The sequence below is a fragment of the Panthera leo genome, chromosome A1 (genome assembly GCF_018350215.1).
Source record: "Panthera leo isolate Ple1 chromosome A1, P.leo_Ple1_pat1.1, whole genome shotgun sequence".
Taxonomy (NCBI): Eukaryota; Metazoa; Chordata; class Mammalia; order Carnivora; family Felidae; genus Panthera; species Panthera leo.
In genome coordinates, this window is record NC_056679.1 from 199,642,259 (window position 1) to 199,668,016 (window position 25,758).

General features: G+C 41.6%; 1 protein-coding gene and 1 pseudogene across 1 annotated transcript in view; both read right to left on the reverse strand.

The window, feature by feature from the left end:
• The window catches only part of ITGA2 (integrin subunit alpha 2), a 105,887-nt gene extending 86,965 nt beyond the window's left edge, over positions 1 to 18,922 (reverse strand). The window contains exon 1 of the mRNA XM_042950159.1: positions 17,763 to 18,922. Coding sequence (XP_042806093.1) covers positions 17,763 to 17,817 — 55 coding nt within the window. The 5' untranslated portion in view covers positions 17,818 to 18,922. The remainder of the gene's footprint in view (positions 1 to 17,762) is intronic.
• Positions 18,923 to 20,221: 1,299 nt separating this feature from the next.
• LOC122198426 lies at positions 20,222 to 20,783 on the reverse strand (annotated as a pseudogene).
• Between the last annotated feature and the right edge of the window lie 4,975 nt (positions 20,784 to 25,758).

A 25,758-nucleotide genomic window follows, 5' to 3' on the forward strand; every position in this document is an offset into this window, starting at 1 on the left:
TCTGTTGCTCAAGGCACTGTCCTCTGGCCTACAACAGTTCTACTGGTCTCTGCTTCTCTGTCCCCTTCAGTCCAAGGTGGGCCTCTGCTTCTCTGTCCCCTTCAGTCCAAGGTGGGCCTCTGCTTCTCTGTCCCCTTCAGTCCAAGGTGGCAGCATTTCTGCTGAAACAACATTCCTAAAAGCTGGTAGGTCTCCTGTGTACATCCTGGGGATCTAGGCCATTATACAAGAGAGCTCTCCACAGATCTTTCCTGGATAATTCCGTCTCTATCCCTGGCCTCTGCTGAGATGGTTGAGAGGATCTGTGAATCACATGCCTAATCTGTACTGCAAAATTTTCCAACCACACCCTTGGCCTTCTCTTCAGAGCAACACTTTCTTAACAATGAGTCTCCTAATATTAGCTTTCATTTTTGTAATCTGGATAGGCTGAGAGTTTCTTATATCATTAAGTACTGTTCTGTTTTGTTGGGAAGTTTCTTTCTCAATTTATCTCTTTCCTCTTGCATTTTACTACATTCATTAAGGAAAAAGCAGGCTGCACCTTCAACATTTTGCTGGGAAATCTCCTCCGCTAAACATTTACGTTCATTGATTGAAATTTCCGCTTTCTACACAACTGAAGGACACAGGTAGCATAAATTTTCTGCCACTATGTAACAAGGATTACCTTCCCTTCAGTTTCTGATAGCGGGCTCCTCATTTCCTTCTGAGAACTTCACCAGAAGTGGTTTCAACATTCATGTTTCTACCAACAGTCTCTGAAAGGCAATCTTCAAAGATCCTCTATCCAAATAAGGTAATATTCATGGATTTTTGGGAACTAGGACATAGTCATACCTTTTGGGACTACCATTCAAATTCATACAATGGGTATGCCAAGAATGTAAGATCCTGACTGCTGTTTACCTGGTCCATTTTCCAGGGTTATGTGTGTAGTGAGCAGCCTTGATAGATTTCCCTCCAGGACAAAGAAAAGGCTTGCTGACTTCTTGCTGTAAAACATACATTCCTCTCTTGTAATGAATGCAATCTAGTGTGTATGCAGGCATCCATTTGGACCCCTTCACATACTCTCCATGAGACTTCATGGGGAAGCGAAAGGGTTGCTGATATAAAATGCTCATGAGCATGCTACTAGTTGTGTGGTGAGTAATAAAGTCCTTTGTCTCCAATTCAGGAATCTCGTGTCATCTGTCAGCATCAATGAAACAGTAATAGCCTGATGTATTAGCTTCTACATGGGGCAAAATCAAGTTCTAGACCTGACAGAGTGGAGAACAAAAACTCCACAGTCAGGAAGCTGGAGGTTGAATGACAATGAAAATGGATACCGCCTGGGAGTTCAGAAAAATCTTGGGAGAGCACTGTATTTTCCTATAAGAGTGGAATAGGGATTTGAATGAGTCTTATCTCAATTTTTAGAAGCAGAGAGATTCTGGCTGACATCTGGGTAATAATTCCCTGCCTCATGGTTTGTGCCTACTTTTTTTTTTTTTTTAAGAAAACAGTGTACGCATGTATTATTTATTTGACAATTACTCTGTATTCATATTAAAGAAATACATGCATCACTTCTATGACCAGAGATAAATCCATTAATATATTATTAAGGCTAACGTGGTGTTATGGATGAATTGCAACCCCCCAAGTTCCTCTATTGAAATCCTAAGTCCTAATGTGATTACATTTAAAAATAGGGCCTCTAAGGAGATAATTAAGATGAAAAGAAGTCATAACGGTGGGACCCTACTCTGACAGGGCTGGTGTCCACATAAGAGGAAGAGTACCAGACAGTTCTCTCTCCATGTGCTCACAGAGGTAACGCCGTGTGAGGACAAAACAAGGAGGCAGCAGTCCACAAGTCAGAAAGGAGGTCTCACCACAGACCAACCCTGATGGCCCCTTGATCTTGGATGACCAGAACTGTGAGAAAATAAATTTCTGTTGTTAAAGCCACCCAGTCTGTGATAGTTTGTTAATGGCTGGCCCAGCAGAGTAAGAGAGGGAGAAAGATTATATCAGAAAATTTTAATATACTCTTCTGAGTTTGGAAGATAATTCTGTCAGTCCATGTGTGTGCATTTCTAAATACAGGAGGGATATATACTAATTCCACTTATATCTTTTAAAGTTCATATTTTGTGTGAAAAAAAATCCAAGTTTTTCCCTGACAAAGTAACTGCATCGAGCCTTGGACTAGTGTGGCATGTAGATGGTTTTGAGGCCCTTTCACATTTTTTGATCTTGCAGGCAATAAACATCTTCAAAAGTCTACTGTAAATTCTTCTTAAATTCATTTATTATGACTTAGTGCTTCCTGACAACTCAATGGATTCTCTTTTTTTTCGTAAAGAGAGGGAGGGTGAGTTGCCATCTGGCAGACTCACTATCTCCTAGTGGCCAAGAGGACTGGGAGTACCCACTCCTCTATTCACTTTCTATTTTCACATTTTATTCCTAAATTCCTTCCATGTGAAAGAGAAATCCTCATTCTCCCTCTCTCACAGAATAGCATTTTTGCACATTTAGCAAGTCAATGCCTGCTGAATAACTTGCTCAGTAACAAGATACGCCTCACATACCCTGAGGCAATGTATGGAAACAACAGGCATAACCGAAGTGAATATTTCCTCTATTAAATCTCTGTTCACAGGCCACTTCTCTATAAACTTTGGTTCTGGTCTTCCTCTCCAATTCATGCCTACATACACCCTTATTCTAACTCCCTTGACACTCGCCATTTGCCATTTCTTACTGTGGTGGACTGCCTTGAAAAGTTACTCCATTGTTCTCCTGTGTGAATTCCTCCTGGAGAGCTGTGTCATCATTCCCTCCCCACCTGTCTGATCTCACCTCCTGCCCTATTCCTTCAGCTCACTCAGCTGGACTCCTCCTTAAACACACTCTGATTTTGAGCCTTTTGCATAGCTCCCTATGCATGGAATATTCTTTTCTCAGAAATTGTCACGTTCACTCTTACTGCCTTTGTGTTCGCATCAAACATCAAGCTATCAGAGCTGTCTTTCCTCACTACCTGTGGTGGTCAGGTGGCTCCCAGTGTTATTCATGTCTTTGTGTGATCCTCTTCCCTGCGACTTCAAACCTATAGAAGTGAAGATTCAAAACAGAATCGAATGCCCTAGGATATATCACTTCTGTGATTACAGATTGTAACCTCTGTCTTGCACACAGATGCACTCTCTCTTTATCTTTGATGAAGCAAAGAGGTCCACAGGATAAGGAACTCAGGGCAGCCTCCAGTGAAATCCAGCCAGGAACTGAGGCCCTTAGTCCAGCAACCCAAGAGAAAATTAATTCTGCCAACAATCAGAAGTGGATGCCTCCTCGGGTAAGCATTCAGATCAGGCCCCAGCCCTGGTCCACACCTGAGTGCAGCTTTATGAGATGCCTTGAAGCAGAGGACACCAGTGAAGCCAGGCCCAAATTCCTGACCCACAGAAACTGTAAGATAATAAGTGTACATTATTTAAAGTCATAGCCTGTGTGGTAACTTGTTATATAGTAATAGGTAACTAAAACAGAGCCCCCTGTAAAATAATACATGCCCGTTTTCCACCCCTGCCCAACCTTCTCCATCTTCCTTACTCTGCTGTATTTTTAATAATGCGTAACTACCTCACATATTGGAAATCTATCTTTTTTATAGAGATCAATGAAGACCAGTTGTGTTAATAAATATGAATTCTGGACTGGTTCAAAGCAAGAGGCTTGAATGCAGGCTACTGAGAAGATATACAGATAGATGGATTACAAGGTAGATTAGTAAGTACGTATACATATAGGTACACACATGAAGAGACAAATATACAGACACATTTTTTACTAGCATTTTAGAGAACACTTAACTTTGGTTTTTATCTAGCTAGAGGAGAACCCTAAAAAGAAGATGGACTATTTTGGGGGGTGATGGGATAGCAGAAGTCAGCCAGTGCTAGAAGTACAAGGATTTTTTTTTTTTAACTGAAAAATCCACATACTGCGGAAGACCAACAGTATTATCATAGTGCCTAAGCGCACAGGGTTTGAATAGCTTGGTGACCTTGGGCACATTCCACATCCCAAATAAGCCACCACTTCTTCACCTGTGAAGAAGATATAATACAGAAATCTACCTCATCATGACCAGACGATGCATATAAAACTCTCCACCCAGTGCCTAGCAAGTGATGAGCCCTTAGGAAAGACAGCTATTTTTGCTTGCTTTGTTTTGTTTACTATTAGTGTCTATATGTTACTGAGGATAGTATGCTTTTTGAAGAATTTGAAAAAGGCCTACCAGTCTGTAATCCCACCTTTACCTCTACCATGAAAAAATATCTTAAATGAATTGCCATTTAAGTTTCTGAGAACTGCTGTATAATGGGTGGGAGGATGTCACATTGCTGTATTTTGCTGAGGCATACTCAAAGTATACCACGAAAGCCAAGAAAATATTATCAGTCAGTGGATCCTTCAGGAAGCCACACAAGCAGGAAGTGGGTTTACTCAGATCCCGACTTTAAACTTTGAAAACAGACTTTAAACTTTAAAGTGGAGCTAATCATTATTTAGAATATGCATGACAAAATCAAAAAAGGTCATCGGTCACATTAGATCATTTGAACACACACACACACACACACACAACCACGGGAACTCATTTTCAATAGCTTTGTCTTCAGGCTAAAAGGACAAAAAATGCAGAAATAATGTAGCCCTCTCCTGCCCCTATAAAAAGCCCAAAGCAAGTAAACATAGAAATGATAGGCCCTCTAGAAATGACCATATATTGTATACAGATTAAAGCTCTATTATAACTATAGTGCTTTAGAAAAAAAAAAAAAAAAAAAGGTAGTGCAAAATCCAAAAGGATAAAGTGACCCTCACAACTGCTTTTGGATTATAGCAGCACAACACTTTCCTGCTTTCATTAAGAAAGAAAAATGTAATTTTTTCTTTAAAAGACTTTGTTTTCAGTGTAGGGGCATCAGGGTGGCTCAGTTAAGCTTTCGACTTTGGCTCAGGTCATGGTCTCCAGGGTTGGGGGTTCGAGCCCTGCGTTGCTGACAGCTTGCTGACAGCTTGGAGCCTGGAGCTGCTTCAGATTCTGTGTCTCCCTCTCTCTCTGCCCCTGGCCCACTCGTGCTCTGTCTCACTATCTCACTCACAAATAAATAAAACATTGAAAAAAATTGGAAGGCTTTGTTTTGAATGTTAAGTATTACAATTCAGTAAGGATCTAGGTGCTACCCTTTTCCTCCACAGGTGATGTTAGAAATGGAAAAGCAGAGCTGCCTTGAATCCTCCAAGTTCCCCAGGGTCGGACGCTGCTGCCATAGGACAGGCACTATATATAGGTCCCTTAAACGGGTCTCTTCAATAAATGAATGATGATCAAAATAGATGAATACTAAATGTATGGATTTTTTTTTTAAATAGCCTTATATATGCTTTTCCAGTTTGCAAAATACTTTTCTATTCATAATCTTATTTGATCCTCCCATTGACCCAGAAAGGTAAGGAATAGTTTGCCTATGATACGTGAAGTCACTAGGAACAATGGCGTTTGGTTTTCTCTTCGGGGCTGGAGTTCTTTCCCTGATGCCACGAATGTAAATGTGCTTAATCCTGGCACGCTTTGTTGTATTGCACTTTATTGAGCTTCACGGATGTTGCATGGTGTTTTTTGTTTTTGTTTTGTTTTTTGTTGTTGTTGTTTTTACAAATTGAAGGAGTGTGGCAACCATGTGTCAAACAAGTCTATTGGCTGCATTTTTCCAACAGCATTGGCTCAACTTCATGTCTCTGTGACATATTTTGGTAATTCTTGCAATATTTCAAACTTTTTCATTATCATTATTATATTTATGTTATGGTGATCTGTGATCAGTCATTATGACTTGCTGAAAGCTCAGGTGATGATTAGCACTTTTTAGCAATAAAGTATTTTTAAGTTAAGGTAGGGACTTTTTTGGACATAATGCTATCATATACTTAATAGACTACAGTATAGTATAAACATAGCTCCTGCATACACTGGGAAGCCAAAAATTTACTTAACTCACTTTATTGCCATATTTGTTTTATTGTAGTGGTCTAGAACCGAAGCCCCATTATTTCTTATGTATACGTGTTCATGTTTGTTTAGTGTAGTGGCTCTCAGCTGGGAGAATTTTGTCCCTTGGGGGAATTTTGTAATTTTTGGACATATTTTTGGTTGTCCCGCTTGGGGTGGTGGTGGCTACTAGTGTCTAGTGGGTAAAGGCCAGTGATGCCACTCAACATCCTATAGTGCACAGGACAGCCCCTCCACCCACCCCCAGCACATCTCCCTGTCCTGGAAGAATTATCTGGCCCCAATGTCAATAATGCCCATGTTGAACAGCTCTGATAAAAACGATGAACTATCTCGTAAGCACTATTAAGTTGATTAAGTTGTGGTGGTTTTAAAATCTGTCTGGGAATTACTTGACACTCTTCCCATCAAGAAAATAAGTCTCCTCCCTCAGAATCTAGGTGAGACTTTGTGACTGCTTTGATGAACAGAGGCAATTGCATGATTTCTGAGTCTAGGTTAGAAAAGACCATGCAGTTTCTGCCAGTATATTGGGAGGGACACATGCCTTTGCATCCCTGAGTCATCCTATAAAAAGTCAGGCTATCAGAGAATGCCAGGATGGCAAGACCACTTGCCTACCCTCTAAGAGAAAGAGCTGCCTACCCTCTGAAAGTAACCACATGAAAAACCTCAAGCCAGAACTGTCCAGCCAAGCTATTCCCAAAGTCCTACTCAAGAAACTATGAGAGATAACAAATGATAGTTGCCATTTTAAGCCACTAAGTTTTAGGATGATAGATTACATGACAATAGTTAACCAGAACAATCTCCAAATTCGGTCACCCAAAGTCAAGTGCTCTGGCAAACAGAATGTCTTCTCTCTTAGGGAATGTGCTTCCCCTAAAGGGTTCTGTCCCATGGAAGAATAGAAATCTTAACCAGAGGACTGCCTCTCCTCAAGTGAAATGGATTTTAATCAGCCTGTGGGAAATAGGTGACCAAGGGTAGGGGGTGGGGTTTGTCAAAGAGATTTTCAGAAGAAATTCTGAAGAGCCTTTTGAAATGATGGATAGCACACTGCAGGCTGGAGTCCTGGGCATTATTCACTTTAAAAACTGATTATTATAAAGCTGAGGCATTTATTAGATGATCTTTTGTGTTCTTCTAGGCCTAACTTCTATAATATTCTAACCTACACATATTTTTCAAAAGATAGGTATATTTAAAGAGTAGCTTCAAAGGTGCACCCTGACAAATATAAAGAATGAGAGTTAAAATAAAAAGGAAGCATCACTTTACATCCACCAAGCTGACAAAAAGTTAAAAAAAACACTACAAAAAGTAAATTAAAATCCTAATGTTGGTGAAGTTTGTAAATTCACACATTATTGATGCCTACACTGTTCAATATGCAACAAAAGCTAAAAAATAGCCGTAACATTTGACCCAGTAATGCCTCCGCTGGAAATTGTCCAAAAGGAAAAAGGAAAGAAAAAGCTTCTTGTACAATGATATTTATAGCCACATTATTTACAGTAGGGGAAAAATCCCACAGGAAACAACCTAAATATCCAAAAATGAAACAATAGTCATGATATGGCAGGATGCATTATTGCAAAGTTGTAAATATGAAGCCCATATAGAAAAGCATATGTAAAAGATATCAAGTGACCAAAAAAGTAAATTGTTCATTTCATATAGATGGTAGGTATATCTATAAAAATTACTTTCACACTTATAAATATCAAAAGAAAGAATATAAATATATTTCTGTTAAGATGAATATTTTAGTATAGGTCACTTTCCTGGAAGACTATTAAAATATTCTGCTTTAATTACCCAAATTTAGTATTTTAATGGACACATGTACCTCAAAGTTATCTGAATTCTGGTTTTATGTTTATTTTTATATATTTTTTTACCAATCATTTTTTTGGGGCACTTACTATATGCCAGGTCCTGGGAATACAATGATGAACAGAACTGAAGGTGATTTTAAAGAATGTATTCAGTGGGAGAGAGAGTCAGGCTGAAGCTAAATTATGGTGCTGCTTTATGAGAACAGAATAGGCGAATGGGAAAGTGCTTGGGGGAAAAAAGACGTCAGTGATGTCCTAATACTTTTATTCATCTTGTTACTTTTCAAATACAGCTAGCCTGGTTGGACATTTCAAGACAAAGAAGAGATATTTTAGGAGCAAACAAACTCAGTCAAAGAAGTGAAGGGAAAAAAATCAATGAAAGAAATATTTTAGCAAATGCAGATAAACCTGCAGGTAAAGGCTTTTTTGCATACTCTAATTGGAAAGAACTAGGAAATTTTCATCTTGGCCTTCATTCAGAAAATGCGCCTTTAATTCACGCTACAGTGACTGCCCTACATGTCTCATGCAGTCATCACTCATTCGACAAAATTCAACTTGGCACAAGTGAAAAAGACATGGCCCCTGTCTTCTCAGGGTCTGCAGTCTATGTGGGTTAGAGCTGCGTAAGCAGGCTTTTGAGATAGAAACTGCTATGCATGTGAGGAGGATACCCAAATTGGACTGGGGTTAGGAAGGTTTCCTGGGGTGCATGAGCCTTGATGAAACTGACACATAAATGATGTGCAGAATAGGGGTTGGGGCATAAAGAGTATTTCAAAAAGAGAGAACACGGACAAAGGTAAGAGACCATGGGGCTGTACTGTTAAAAACGTTAAGGTCATATCTCACTTAGACCATAACAAAAAAGTAGTTATAAAATGGTGTCCTATAATTTGGGGGCAAAAATTAAGTACTTTGATAATAAAAGGGTTTCTTCCTCTTTAAAAATGTTTTTATTTATTTTTGAGAGAGAGAGCGGGGGAGGGGCAGCGAGAGAGGGAGACAGAGGATCCGAAGCAGGCTCCGTGCTAAGAGCGGACAGCTCCATGTCAGGCTCAAACTCACGAACCATAAAATCACGACCTGAGCCGAAGTCAGACACTTAACTGACTGAGCTACCCTGGTGCCCCTAAAAGGGTTTCTTAATTACTATGGACTATGGTCTGAATGTTTGCGTCCTCTCCCCATCCCCCGCCAACTTCCTATGTTGAAATCCTAACCCCCAAAGATTATGGTATTAGGGAGTGGGGTCTTTAGAGGTGCAAAGGCTTCACCCTCATGAATGGGATTGGTGCCTTATAAAAGAGGCTCCAGAGACACTCCAGCCCCTTCCACCAGCCAAGGAAGAGGCCTTCCACCAGAATGTGACCACGCTGAACTTCCAGTGTCTGGAACAGTGAGCAAAAAATTTCTGTTTATAAGCTGCCCAGTCTGTGGTGTTTTGTTATAGCAGCCCAAATGGACTAAGACATTGACATAAATTATGTCAAAAATTACATTTTTATACTAAAAAGAAAGCAAATATCACATAAAAGCATCTCCATTTCCAAGGCTAAGTTATTCTTTTTTCCCCCCCAACAATGTTAACAACTACATGGAAAAACTAAGTCAATTGCTGTAAAATATCTATTTATACACTAGCATTTGGAATATGGCTTAGGCAAGGTTATAAAATCCAAAATATTCAGTGTCCATATTCTAACAAACATCCATGAAGCTATTTGGTGAAAGGACCTGAAGGTAACTGGTAAACAGTTTGGAATAGAGTTATCTGACTGAGCTGACCAGAAGCCAGATTGAGTTCAGTCTGCATTTCCACACGGTATCCATGGGAATGAGATCAGGCGTGCACAAAGACAAACAAAGGCCACCTTCAAATGAATGGGAGAGAATGACAACTGCCAATGTTCAAGGCACCCATGGGCGCAAGAGCTTTGCTCATGCTTTTCAAAACACAATGAAATAATCTCTTACACTGACAATACAGTGTCCATCACTCCTTTATTTCCATGGCTCTGTTTAAACATTAGCCTCATTTTTTATACAGAAAGCCTTTCAATGATCAGGAGTTATGTATGGCTTCTGTAGTAAAAACTGTCCCTAGTCACTTTAAACTACTAAAAGGAAGAACTACAGTTACCCTTTCAGAACACAGAATAATAATGCGGGAATCTTCACTCACAAGATCGCACAGTTGCCATGAGCTGTTTGGACAACAGAACAGACAACTCTTTCAAAGGAAGAACAATATATTTGAAAATTATGAACAGTCCCAATATTCTATGGACCTGGAAACATTAGAAAAATATGCAGTTCAAGTTTATACTGGTTGGTAAATGTAATTTATGTGTACAAGAATCAGCAGGCACAGACTGGAAAAAATACTTGAATACTAGCTCTTTGGATTAATCACAACTTCAACAAAATTAAGAATTGACATTAATTGCTTTTCTAATTTATATAATTAAATGAAAATGTTTTAAAACACTGTGAAAACACCATTGAGTTACACAGAATAAAAGCCTTCAATATTTTACTAACAGAACCTTTCAAACCCAACTCTAATTCTCTGGGTTATATGGGACTATGATTTCGAAAAGATGACTTTGAGAATCTTTATTATACTGGATAGAAATAAAGAACTAAAAGCTTAACTGGAGAAACATACCTGTAGCTCTAAAAAAAAAAACCTCTTTGTGTTTTTAGGAAATCTGACTAAAGCACGGATATTAATTCTGCGACCAGAATTGGAATATTGTTATATATTATGTACCCTAAAATCCATGCGAAGTTTATTAATCACAGCTACATTAGTGCAGTAAGTACGTTCTAAAACAAAAATAAATACAAGGGCTCCTTCATCAATCCAAGTGGCCACGCTGGAGGGCAGGGGGTGCCTATTCCCACGACTTGGCGGTCTCCCTCTGCACCCCTCACAGCCGTCAATTTCAGCTTGGTCTCATCAGCCCATATCCTCTCCATGTCATATGACAGAACCTACTCTGCCTTCCCTATATGGTCATCTGTGGCTCCCAAGCTGTTGCCAGAGCTGTTGCTGTTGTGGCCATCCCATTCCATCCCCCCTTCTCTGAGACCCCTTTGCCATGAATATCAGTGCTCCTCCTCTCCCCCAGTCTCTCCTGTGTTAGGGACTCTTGCCACATACAGATGCCTCAATGCAATTCTCAAAAAGCACAAGTGGACCATGCAATACCATAAGCAATAGAAGTAAAACAAAAAACAAAAAACAAACACAAACACAAAACACCTCATTATAATAATTGTTATGAAGTCTCTCCCCTCCTGGCACTCAGCCACTCCCTCTTCTCTTTTACTATCTAACTTCCTGACACTGTCTGCATTTCCTCATGGTCTACTTACTCCTCAGCCTACCCCACTCTGGCTTCTGCTTTTTCATGCCATGGAGACTGTCCTCATCAAGGCTGTCCAACATGCTTGACTTCTGTGAATATGACCCTACTGACCAACTCTTCCCTCTCAAAATATTTGTGTGGTGCCCCACTTACTGTAGTATTCTTTCTACTCACCGCTCCCACTGCTCTTTTCTCTCTCTGGCATCTCCTCTTCCTCACCTGACCCTCTCAGGTAGTCCCTTGGGTTGTGGACAACACTGTCTTCTGGTCTCTGCCTGACTCATCAATGCTGTGTCTTCAGTGACTCTCTAGATGCCCCTGACTCCTGAATCTCTAGCCCCTGTTGTCCTCTCTCCTGCTTCTAACACTGCTCTATCTATAACTATCTACCTACTAGACATGTGCTCCTGAATGTGTCCAACAATGTGTCACAGTGAACTGATTATCTTTCTAATTTGCCTTCTTTCCTTGCCTCTCTGTCTCAGTCAGTAGCACCTCACTGAGTTGTCCACACCCAAAACCTAGGCCTCCGTCTTATCTTCTCCTTCACTGGTTGCCATTGTATAAATCAACCACAAATCCTGTCCATTCTCCCTTGCTACCTTTCAAATGCATCCCCTGTGATCCTTCCCTACTGCTACTGAGTTTGAGCACCATCATCTCCCAATAAAACTAAGGCCAGAACTATTTCTTTCCTAAGAAAGGTAGTGCCTTCAGTCTGGCCTCCTTTCAATCCACCATCCACCCTGCCACTGGAGTAATCTACTCAAGAAACCATCCGGTCATGTCACTCCCCTGCTTAAGGCCCTTCAAAACCTTCCCATTGTCCTCAAAAATCCGTGCTCCTGACTTCCATTTACAAGGTCATTTATGGTCGGGTGCCTGTTAACCTCTCAGCTTTCACCCTCTGTGAATACCTTGAACAGTATGTTGTGGACATAATGGCTTTCTCCTTTCGTATTCCAGTATCTAAAACATCTGACCCAGGAACTTGGAGACTTGGGTCCTATCCCTGGTTATGTTACTCTATTATTATCACTGACAGCCATTTTAAAAGGGGAGAACTGGACTCTGACCTCTGCAGTCCTTCACAGCGGATCCGAATAGTGAAGATTCTTTCCTGTCCTCGTGAAGACTTGTGGGGAGGTTTGCTACTTATATGCATCACAGTGACATTTCTCCATCCTCTGAACTCAACATTAAGTTCTGTACCACTCATTAGCAATGAATTATATGTGACCAAATGGTAACTATTACACTAAAGAAACTTATGGTACATATGTATGTGATAAGCATAATTACAAAACAACATAACAAAAACAACATAACCACATTTTAAATTACATAGACTTTTTTTTTTTTTTTTTAGGCACAAACAGGTAAATGACTCTAAATTTCAGTAATTCAGAAACTCAAAGACAATATCAAGGACCTGCTTTCTGTCTCTCCACAGGGCTAGTGTATCGGCTTTATCCTCAAGCTAGCTGACATTATGGTTGTAGGACAGTTATAGCTGTTGCAAGCTTCACATGACCTGGCAATACGTTTCTTAACCAACATCTCTCTTAAGAATGAAAAATTCTTTCCCAAAAGTCCCCAAGCAGATCTCCTTCCACATGCCATCGTAATTACATGCCATGTCTAAATCAGACATTGGAGAGAGGTATGAGATGACCAGGAATGGCTCAGGGCAACCACCCTTCAAGGTCCACCTGACCTCCTAGCTGTGCAGAGGAGGAGGTAACCCAATAATTGGACTTCTGTCAGAAAGGAGGATGGAAGGGTCTGAAGTTGGTTAGGTACCTTCCAGGGACTGAGACAATGTCCTTCCCTCATGGTTGGACTTGTTTCCAAATAGCCTGTAAACTCTTTGGACCATGTTTCAAGTCTCCTATAGTTGGGCCTAGCAGGTTTCCTTGCATAAAAGTTGCTGCATAAAAATATGTTCAAATACTACTTTTCTGGAATTCACTGTGGCCAGATCAACAAAGCACCTACAGGTCATCTGAAGGGGCATCACAGGAATCACCTTCATATACAGAATCTATTGTTGTCTCAGGATTTGAGGTATTAAGTTTTTTCTCTTTAGAGAGACATTCTTCTACGTGTTCTTCTAGGTAAATAATCAGTCACCATAACAAATGAAAAAAAAAAAAAAAAAAAACCACAAAAACCATCCTACCTCAGTAACTCCCCAAGCTGAGCAAGGCTAATAGTCCAGATTAAAACTTTTGACTCTAGTGGTAACATTCTTATCACATCAGGATGATATTTTTGGTCCCAAATACTTTTCCCATTCTCCTGAACTTCTTTATTTTTGACATATTGACTTGGATTTGTGTCTTTATTTTTATGAATGTCTAAAATTCCATTATTAGAAGCTCATCTCTTTACATTAACAGGCTTCTGCCTTTTAATAGGCCCAAGGCTGTTAACACATTAAGACAGGAACAGACATCACCTACTTTAGAGGGAATTCATTCGAGCTGATGCATTCACTGATTCTTGGTGTTGAAATGTACCTATCTTGGTGTTCATCTCACAACAACGTGATATAGGCAATACTGGAATTTTAATTTCTCAGGAAAGAGGAGGTACAGTGCTAACATTTAAGCAATTGCTTCCAAATCTGTCTATATATCAGAAATGTGTGAATAATTGTCTTTAAATTCTGATCCTGAGCCCCAAAGCATGAATTTAAATCAAACAGTGGCTTGTGAACCAGGACTTCTGAGAGCAAAGCTTAGTCGGGGTGGGGCAGGTATAGCTGGAGAGCTATGGGGTGGGAGGTTACTTTATCAGAGGGTGGTTTAAGGCTGTGAAGGTGCTGAGCATAAAGGGGAAGAGGTGGTTTAGGGTTGGTTCCAGAAATTAGAGGTTACCTCAGACTCCTCTTTTCGTTATAAAATAAAAACTTCCCTACTTTATAATTTTGCTTGGCTTTGTCTCTTCTAACATAGGACAGTGGTTAATTACAAAGGGATAAGGGGAGAAGGGAAAAAGCATGAAGGCAGTGAAGGCAAAGGGAATAGTCTGGAAAATAGCACTAAATATGGTCTGATCAAGCGCAGTCAGAACACAGAAGGATGTGTACAGGTGTATGTATGTGGCTTTGGGGTGTGTGTATCATGTATGGGCCTACGTGCAGTACATGTACCCGTGTTTGAGTCTGTGCAGGAGGAGTGTAGCAGAGAAAAGCCTGAATCTGGACTTCACCCTTCGTGAGATGGGGAGCCACCCAAAGTTTGAAGCAAGGGGTTGACTGGATACAGACGAGTGTTTAGAAAGATAACACTAGTGACAATGAGAAGAATGGACCAGAAGGATGAGAGCAAAAAACAGAAAAAACACTTTATTGTTGTCTAGACACAAAGAAAGCAAGGGTGGTGGCGGAAGTTATAGGAAGTGGGGAGGAAGGACAGAACTTGGAGATGGGCTGTCAGCCTGAAACACGGGAAAAGATCCCCGGGTTTAGCGTTTGCATGATTATGTTGCCATTACACAATAGGAGACGATACAGCAGAGAATTCTGGAGGGCAGGTGTTGACTTCAGTTGAGGATGCATTGAGGATATGCTTACAGGACGTCTAGGTGGAGATATTTGGTAGCAGATGGAAATCCTGATCTGGAACCAGGAGAAGAGTCTGGCTGGAGATCCTGACTTGAGTGGGGGAACTAGCCCAGAGAGAACAGGTGGAATGAAGACAAGGACCCAGGATGGAACTCTAAACACCAAGGACTGGGCTAAACAGAGGACCCTGTGAAAGAGAGTGAGGAAGAACCACCTGGAAAATAGGAAAATAGGGAGACTAGAAGACAGAGGTGGAGGGTGTCTCAAGGGTGTCTCAGGAGGACAGAGCTGCCAAAATACATATTAAAGGAAGGATTTACTTATTCTGAGAGAAATTAGAGTATTTACAGCTTGAAGGGAATTAGAGAAAGGATTTGAAGGTACTCATTAAAGAGGCAGTGACTCCGGGGCAGGGCGCCAGACACAGGGAGAAAAGATGAGGATTATCCATGGCCTGGCAGCACACGAGGATGTAAATGCCATCGTGCATTTTAAAATTACATTTTCTTTCCTCTGTGGACCTATTATTTAGACTATGAATTATCTGGGCCCCTTATGGTCTTTCTTTTCCATCCTTTGCCTGCCGGTTACCATTTCAATGACTGCAGGCACTTAAACCAAGGGGTGATCAATGCGAGGTGATAAATATGAAACTGAACTCCGAGCACTGCTTTTTCTTAAATACCCATGAGAAGGTTTACAGAAAGTGTATTTGACTCTAAGTGTTAAAATGAGATTTGAGGGTTTTAAGTTTCTACACTGGTTGGCATGTATACTGGAGAGGAGGTAAGATGTATAAACACACACATATATGCTCGTTACATTTTCATTTTTGATATGTATTTATATTACACAATTGTACGGGTATATAATTTATAAACAACTATATGTGTGTGTGTGTAGTAATGATGACTATTCAAAAATTTTACACAGAGTAATGCCATAAAAAATTTCAGCTATCACTGACCCAGACATTCAATTATTCATGTTAATCTTGGATATTCGTGGTATCAGCAAATCATGTTGCTTCCCTAGGAACCTGGATTAATATCACAAATGACAAAGCTTTATTATGAGTACCTTGAATTAAGAGAAAACTTAGTTCTTGAGTATGCAAGTAACTGAAACAGGAGGAAGGAATAAATGTAAAAAAATATTTGTGCAGACGTCATTTTAAATCACCTTTGCTTGCTTGCACTGATTTGTCCTTATTAACTAACTCCAGGTTAAGAATCTCTATACCTGACTTCATGCCTTGCAGCAATACATTCCACTAAAGTATTTCTCACTGCTCTTTAAAAAACAAGCCTCAACACTTCAAAGATAAGAAAATGATGTTATGTTTCCATAGCTTCTATTAATAATGGGTAATTAAAGAAAGATGAAAAGCTTGGATTTAAATGTCTATTAGTTCTTGGGAAGGTTGTGGTGTTCCAGGGACTGATTTCAATGTGACTCCAACTTTATCCCAACCCCCCAGATTAAGGTTGATGGCCCCCCAAAACACTCTTAGGGGCCCAGCACAGAATATCTGTGAAGCACCAGACACAGAGTTAGACGGAAAACCTAATAATGCATAGTCTGTGCTGGGGGTGGGATGGTGGTGCTATTTCTCTGTTATCTTTGACTGGAAGTAAATGCTACAGGGTTATCTAGATTAGGTTTCTTCCAGAGTAACAAATAGTGTGCCTAAATGCCTCAATGGAGGATAAGAAATATTTCTGTATATTTTAGGAAATACTTATATTCTTTGTAAAAACACTTGTTTTGATAGCTGTTCAAACTACAAATTTTAAATTAAAAAAATTTTTTAATGCTTATTTTTATATTTGAGAGAGAGCTCTCTCACAAGTAGGGCAGGGGCAGAGAGAGAGGGAGACACGGAATCTGAAGCAGGCTCCTGGCTCTGAGCTGTCAGCACAGAGCCCTACGTGGGGCTCAACCTCACCAACCCGCAAGATCATGACCTGGGCCGAAGTCAGCCGCTTAACCGACTGAGCCACTCAGATCCCCCTCAAACGACAAAATTTAAATGCGACTCCCCCCTCCTCCTCCCAGTAAACTAAAGTTCCGATCGATCGTAAGCACACACCAGGCTCTGGAAAAGATCTGGAGGAGGTACACGTGAAGGATGATGGTCACACAACTTTGTGCAAAAGGAGTCAGGTGATGGGTGGGTCCCACTCTCACGGCCCTGCAGCTGGAGCTATGGCCTCGGTTAATTCTCTTGTTGGCAGCAGCTGAGATCAAGAAAGTAAAAAGAACTTTTCCTGGCCTAAGTTTACATTAAGTTGAACAGAAACGCTACAACAATTGGAGGAAGGCAGAAGGGAAGGAAGAATTCCCATCTGCCAAGCATTTAAGAGGCGCTTGGTTTCTCCACGTCCCCTAAGGGAAGAAACGTCAGTGCTGCGGCCTGAAGAAATGGGAGCATACTTCACACCCTTGGGCTGAAAAACAAGAATCTGGGGCTCCCAGACTCCTGCAAAGCCAGCAGGCATCGAAGAACGCTCGGGTGCAGATGCTGGGCGGCACGGGCAGTCTAAACCACGCTGCGGGACTCTCGACCTTCAGGACACCCCTTAGTCTCCACTGCCCCTGTGCCTGTGTGTGCGTGCGCGTGGCTCTAAAACCAAAGCGCGCAGTGAGCTGACTTTGAAGGGTGCTTCACAGACAGGGTGAGTCAGGCTTTATGGGGACACCAGGCGGGGGAGAGAGGGAATGGGGAGTCTTTCTCTACACAGCTCCGGATGGCTGGGAGCCGGGGTCCACGTGGAATCCAGCAGAGAGGCGCGCTGCCTGCGCCCCTCATCCCGCAAACTCCTCCCCGCTGCGCCCAGGCCCCGCGCAGGTCCCTCCAGCAGCTGATGGAGAGCGAACTCCCCGCTTACCTTGACTGAGCACTAACACCAGCAACGGCGCGCCCCCTGTCCATCCTGGCCGCATCCTGAGCCTGCCCGGGGACGGTAGCTGCTGCTCTCGGTTTGCAGAGGGACTCCAGAACCCGGACTCTTCAGAAGCCGTCCCGAGAGCTTTTCTCCCCCGCCGGGGTGAGGACGGAGAAAAGTTGCCTGGCAGCTCCTGGGGCGCCAAGGCCCGCCCCGCCCCGCCCCTCGGCCAGGCTAACACCGGATCTGCCCCGGCCCCGCCCCGCCGAGCCCAGGCCCTGCAGCCCCGCGGGGCACCTGCGTTGCACCACACCCTCGGAAACCGCACCTTAACTGCCCTGAGAGGTACGGGTCCTGGGACCGCCGAAGCTGCGGGGCTGGGATCCGGGCGCCTGGCCCCTTTCCTGCCCTGCACTGGACTGGCGGGGCACACCCGACGGGCGGGAGCCGGCCTGAAACTACGCCGCCCCCTGATGGCCTGCAGCCCGCCCCGCAGGAGACCCCCGGTCTCCCGGAGAACCTTGCTGCTTCTGCAGCCCTTCGTGGCTCCAGGCTCCTGGAGCCTGGGGAGCTCCAGAGGTGCAGAGGTGGGGAGCAAGGGCAGCCGCGAGCCCGAAGCCACGCTTTCAGGGGTGGTGCGGTGCGTGGCATTCTGTGCTTTTCTCAAGTGGGTGGAGAAACGGACAAAAATAAGTGCAGAATGACCAGGTTAGAAACTAACTCGACAGGAAAGAAGATCGGCACACAAGTGATGATTATCCGAGGTATATTTAAGCAAGACCTGTCGTAAGAGCACCGTGTGTGTGTGTGTGTGTGTGTGTGTGTGTGTGTGTGTGTGTGTGTGTGGAGTTCTCATTCATTCCTCTCCCCCAAGATAATAAGCAGCTGATGTGATTACTGAGTTTAAGCGATTTACTGAAAGACACAGAGACGAGTGAGAACCCATATATGAAATTGTGACTCTTCCTCTTTGTCTGTATTACACTGTGACCACTTCCTTCCATTACTTTAGTCTCAGATCTGGAAAAAGGACATTCTATAACCCTATCTGAGATTTTTACTTGCCAACCTAAGAAATAGGATATTCACTTTTCTTTAAATCTGGTTTTTCCTTCGAAAGTTCACTCACAAATCCCCAGCACATTACTGAAACCAGAATTCTTCCAGGGACTTCTTTTGTGAAATAGTCAAGTGTTTTAATAAATTACAATTAAAGAATTACTAGTCTAATCATTATTATTATCGCCATTCCAAATCTCTGTGAAGCAGGTAGTATGAGCACTGTGTGATGCTTGGGATATTGCCACTCAGAAGTAAAGTGGGGGACGCCTGGGTGTCTCAGTCCCTTGAAGTGTCCACCTCTTGGTTTTGGCTCAGGTCCTGATCTCATGATTGGTGGTTCCAGCCCCACATCTGGCTCTGTGCTGACTGCTTGGTAGAGTCTGCTTGGGTTACTCTTTTTCTCTCCCCACCTCTCTCTTTCTGCCCCTCCGCCCCCCCCCCCCCCCCCCCCCCCGCCATATAAGTAAATAAACATTAAAAAAAGAAGTAAAGTGGTTCAGGGTGGAAGGACTTAATTAACTGGTAAAAATCAAATGCTCCCCTTTATAGCTGAGGCTGGAATCTTGAATTTGTAAAGTAGTAAATCGGTATTCGTCAGCTGCTCCTGTTTATCATCATGACTATAAACCCAATACCTTTGAATTCAAAATGTATAGCCCCTGATTGTTTCCTGTTTTCTTATCTGTCACTTACTAATTCTACTGACTAATCCTGACAAACACTCAAAGGCATTTTTTTTTTTTCCTGACCTGTCTATAGTCCTCACCTGCTTACTAAGACTCCAGATATCACCTGAGAGCTCTTAGGTGGCTGCTCACTAACCCTGACCCCCAACCTTGACTCTCCTCACAGACTTCTTGCAGGAAGTCAGCCAGGTTTCAGGGAGATGAATATCTGTCTGTTTCCTTCTGACTCACTGAAATGTGAGTAAGTGTTTGGAACAGACCCTTGTTTGGGAGGCAGTATAGTTCCCTTCATGTGAGACAGGAATCTGTGCTTTGTCTCTGGGTGCTCAAGAGGAAAATGCTCCCTTCTTTGCTTTTGTGCTCAGAGCTGGACAAGTTAACATTATGCTGGCATGAGGTACAGATAAATCAGGAGCTATATTTTTCCAGAGCAGGCAAAAATTTCAAAGTTCAAGAAACAAAGAGTCATCTCCTGCCCCACATTAATTTTAAAACTATAAAGCGTTCTTGAGAAAAAGCAGTTTGAGAACTCATGCCTTAATCTTCTTAGGAACGACTCTGACTAGGTGTTGGACACCACATTCTGAGGAAAAAAAATTAAGGCAGGGCTTTTTGAACTCTTTAGTCTCAGGGAGACCTTTACACTTAAAGCTACTGAGAAACTCTCAGATGAATGGATACAAGATGATGGAGACATATAAATGTTAATATATTTCACATTTCATAAAGTCCTTTATTGGGCTGGCAGAGCTGGGAGCTGCCCTTGGAGTGAGGTCCCAGTCCCAGTCTGGAGTCTCCAGGTCTCTGGTGCCCCTGCCCCTCTTCCTGACTGGGGCAGGTGCTCTCCTCTGACAGGCTACTTAGTTTGCTCCTTAGGTACTCCCAGCTCTCCTTGGAGGGAGCCACTGAGAGAGCCGACATCACCATTATGATGCCTGAATTCCAGGACCTGTGGATGTGAAAGTTAAACTTCGGGGGTGCTGGGAATTGGGGTATCTTCAGACTGGTCTGCTCACACACACAGTGGCTAACTAGTCTATGGCTGGGGGAACTACCTCCTCAGACTTCCAAGGGACAGTCTGGCTCTTGTCGCTAGGCCCCAGCAGCTCCTGGTCATACACCAGGTAGACAGTGTCCCCAGCCACACTGCCCTCGATGAGAAACATCATCAGCAACCACACTTGGGGCACCATGGTCGCTCAGCTCTGCACACAAGGACAAGATGATGGGATATTACCAGCCATAAAAAAGAAGGAAATCCTGCCATTTGCAATGACATGGATGAATCTGGAGGACATTATGCTAAGTGAAATAAGCCAGACAGAAAAAGACAAATATCATAGGATCTCATGTGGAGATCTCATGTGGAGATTTGCATGTGGAATCTAAAAAAGTCAACTCATAGTACAGACACTAGAATGATGGTTACCAGGGCTGGAGGTGAGGAAAATGGGGGGATGTTGGTCAAAGGGTACAAACTTTCAGTTATAAGATGAATAGTCCTGGGTGTTTAGTGTAAAACCAAGTGACTATAATTAATAATATTGTATACTTGACACTTGCTAAGAGATTAAGTCTTAAGTGTTCTCACAAGAAAACAAAAATGGTAACTGTGAGTGATGGATATGTTAATTATCTTGATTGTGATAATCACATCACTATGTATATCAAAACCTACTGATGTACATCTTTGATATATACAAGGTATAATTGTCAATTATACCTTAATAAAGCTGGAAAAATTATTGAGGATCCCAAAGAACTTTTGTTTATGTGGATTATTTCTCCCCATATTTACCATGTAAGAAATTGAAACATACATTTTCCAATACTTATGTATTAATTCATTATGCATTAATTCAACAATAAGGCTCTTATGTGTTGACATAAATAGCATATGTTACAAAAAATAACTATATTTCCTCAAATAAAGAAAATCATGAGAAGAAGAGCATTGTTTTACATTTTTGCCAATCTTTTCACTGTCTGGCTTAAAAAATAAACACTTGGAAAAAAAAAAAAAAAACACTTGGATTCTCATATCTGCTCCTGCACCCAATCTGTTGCGATATGTACTTTCAGTCAAATTATATGAATTAATTTGGTATCACACACATGTAATTGAAAAAAACAGGACATAATTGTGGATATTCCTTTGATACTGTCCTCAAAATCAACAAGTAGTAGTTTCCTAAACGCTAGTTCTAATGTGGAATCTGAAACCACATCAATAAACTTTTTCTACCCTAGTGTTGATTTGCAACCTCAAAGTTCCTGGGGTTAAAATTTGAAACTGGCCCCCATACATGGAGGGCAAGGAGAGAGAAAAGAAAAAGGCAGACCATTTCAGATTGGGCAGTGACAATTTTAATAAGCAAGGGAACTTATATACTTGGCTTGTCTGGAGTGGCTACAAAATGAGTAAATCTCCATACTTGCTGCCAGAATCTTAAGTTTATGTAGAGGCCTGAACAAGCAGGGTTCAGTCATTTATACAGTTGAGATGGTCTCAATAACACCTTACTTTCTCAAAGCTGTGTCCCTGAAGTGGCTTCTAGTGTGGAAACAGTAGGCAGAACATATGTTTCAGGGACAGGGGAAAGGATAAGAAATCTCCAGTTACCTGGGTCCATCTTGCAGGTTAATCAGCAGTCACATCCTCTTAATCTCCTCCAACACATAGTGCATTAAAATTCATTGGTCTATTGAGCACTTTGAATAGATCTTTTATTCATGCAAGGTTTTGTCCCATCATGCATTGGTCATTTGGAAAATGTTGGTTCACTGAGTCATGCAGATTTTCCAATAATTGACACATTTCATTACACAATATCAAAATAATCGTATTTTCACCTACCTCATTAGAAAAGTCTCTATATATTGGGCAGCTGTCAAGCTCATGCCAGCAGACACACATTTTTCAAAATTCCAACTTCCATTTGAAAGCTTGAATTTTATCATTAGCCATGCATACTATCAGTTGTTCTGTGTGAAATGAAAGGCCTACTTCATTCATTTTTGAGAAATGTCTACCAAATACCCAAGTCTGAATAGTTATAGTTTGTCTATCAGTGTTCTTTCAAGTAAAACTGGTGTTCCATGAAAAACACGGCTAGGGGGCACCTGGGTGGTTCAGTCAGTTAAGCACCCAACTCTTGATTTCGTTTCCGGTCATGATCTCATGGTTTGTGAGATCAAGGCCTCTGTTGGGCTCTGTGCAGACAGCACGGACCCTGCTTGGGATTCTCTCTCTCCCTCTCATTCTGCCCCTCCTTCTCTCTCCCTCTCTCTCAAAGTAAATAAATAAACATTAAAAAAAGAATGTGCCTAGTTCCATTTATAGGTCCTTGACACAACTACCTGATTACAGGGTGCAGCATAAGCATGTGTATGCCCACATCTACTCATGCAAAATATTTAAAAGACATGTACTTAAGGGTTGAGATTTAATAAAGGTAGTTAATTTTTACTGCTTTGTCAAGGACATTCTTTTTTTTTTAATGTTTATTTTTGAGAGAGAGAGAGAGAGAGAGAGAGAGAGAGAGAGAGAGAAAGCATGAGCAGGGAGGGGCAGAGAGAGAGGGAGACACAGAATCTGAAGCAGGCTCCAGGCTCTGAGCTGTCAGCACAAACCAAACCATGAGATCATTACCTGAGCTGAAGTCAGAAGCTTAATCAACTGAGCCACCCAGTTATCCCCTGTCAAAGACATTCTTAAGTGAAACTAGCTTTCTCCTTCCTCTCTCCCTTCCTTCTTCCCCTCCTTCCTTCCTTCCTCCTTCTTCCTTTCTTCTCACCTTCCCTCCTCCCCTCCCTTCCTCTGTCCTCTTCTCCTACCCTTTCTTCTTCCTTTCTCCTCCCCCTGCCCCCTCCCTCTCTTTCCTTTTCTGTGAGTATCCAGTGGGGAAAAATGAGATATTTACTCTTACTGATGATCACTGTTCTCGCACTGAAGGCAAAAGTGAACACAGTGAAAAATGCAAATAATGTCTCAGTATTAGTATGAAAATAGTTTTGACCTACTGACTACCTCAAAAAGTCTGGAGACACCCAGGGGCCACATTCTGGGAATTGCTAAGGGATGGAGCGAGGCTTCTCCACTCTTTTCTTTCCAACGCTTGGCTGGGGATTTTTGGAGAGGAGGCTCAGATGAATTTTCACCAGTGTTCTCTCTGAACTCTTTTTATCTTCAAATCCAGCTCTTTGCTTATTTCATTCCCCATGTACAATCACCTAAACCAGAAACCTCTGCTTTCCATCCTCAGGGCTACCACCATACCATGTCAATTTTATCTTTACACTTAACATGGTTATCTATCCATCCCTACTTTCTGTTTCATTGCTACACTCATTAGTTCAAGTCCATTTGATCTCTCCCCACAATGGCAGTCTCTTATGCAATCTCTCTATGCTTCCTCTTCTCCTGTCTCCACTCCACTCTATGCTATTATCATGATTCTCATTCTAAAACACAGGATTTGTTGAAAATCTTTGGAAGTCTACAGGATGAAGTTCAAGCACCTTAGTGTTTAAGCTCTGAGTTGAACCTCAACCTGCTTCTGCTGTCTCTCTTACCAAAACTCTTTTGTATCTATTTTGGTATGATTTGACTTTAGTTATGTGGATACTCCACTTTCTCACTTAAATCCTAGATCTCTGAAGTCTTATATGTTTATATCATGTCTAGTCCTGTACATGACAAATAGTTCCTAAAAATAATTGCTAAATTGAAATGAATTTCTGAAGAGTTCCACCTTCTTCCACCTAGACCTGAAAAGGGTAGGAAATGTGAAATTCTATGTAACTCCTGGAAAATTTGAAATGAGGTAACCAGTGACTCCTCAAATGTTACCCAGTAAATCTATGATAAGACTGAGTAAACTTCAGAATCCATTGAATTTGACTCACCTACATGTTTCCAGGCACTTGTTGAGTTGTATGATGTCCCAAAATAAGAGAGGCATTTCTAACTTAAATACAAAACAAATAAACAAAACTAAAATAATTCTATGTTCCTCAGGCCCTGGACCCATCAATTCATCTAAGCATTTTATTCATACTTTTATTCTAGCATTACCAAAATTGACTGTCCTTATTTACTTTCATGTGTGTAGCAGACATGCAAAGTTAATCTGCCAGCTCTTCCCACAGGTTGTTCTCAGAGTTTGCCATGATCTCCCTCTATAAGTCATCCTGCCTCCTAGTGATATGGAGAGACACCTGACCCAAACTGGATTGATTAGATTTTCTGCTAGACAGTGATATTCAGCATACAGAGATTTTAGAGAGTCTTTGCTGACCATAGGGACTAGGAATTCATGTTCACTTGGGCAGCCATTTTTTAAATGAGCATAGAAAAAGCCAATTAGCGGGTATTCATAGAAAACAGAAAGGAGAGACCAAGACACTGAGGCATGCATGAATTACAGAGAGGGAGAGAGAGAAAGAGAGAGGGAAGTTACTTTAGTTCTTTTTCTCATTCTATTTTCTGTTTCCAGTCATTTGGGAGCTCTGGCTGCCCTTTCTGTGAAATTCCCTGGTATCTTCCTAATATTTTCTCTTTATTTTTCCTATTGGACATCCTTGAGGACAGTGACCATGTCTCATTAACCTTACTCATAGTCCCCAAAACAGGACCTGACACAGAGTTGGTGATCAGTAAACGTTTCTTCCACTAATGAATAAACACATTTGTTCAACTAACATCTGACTCATGTATTAAGATGAACCAGAGAAAAGAAGAAGTTAGGAAGTTTATCCCTAAGAACATGGAAAAGTCCAGTGAAGGGAAAACATTGTTCCCCTGTACTTCAGGGATTTTTTTGTGGTTTGTTTGTTTGTTTGTTTGTTTTATTAAAAAATGTGTCATATGATGGCTTAGACTAGCTATATGGCTATTCTTTGCTGTCTCTGGAAAACTTGGATGTTTCAGTTAGACATCAGTTATTTTTCAAGCCGGAAAAATCAATCTTACTTTAACTAGCCTAAGGTAAATTATTGAAAGGATATGAGGAAATTTCAAAGACAGAGAGACAGAGAGAGAGAGAGAGAGAGAGAGAGAGAGAGAGAGAGAGTCCCAAGCAGGCTCCATGCTGTGAGTGCAGAGCCTGATGTGGGGCTTGAACTCACAGACTGTGAGATAATGATTTGAGCTGAAACCGAGAGTTGGACACTTAACTGACTGAGCCACCCAGGTGCCCCTGAAGTAATCTTGATTGTACCATTTAGATTGGAGTCTATGCTTCTAGATG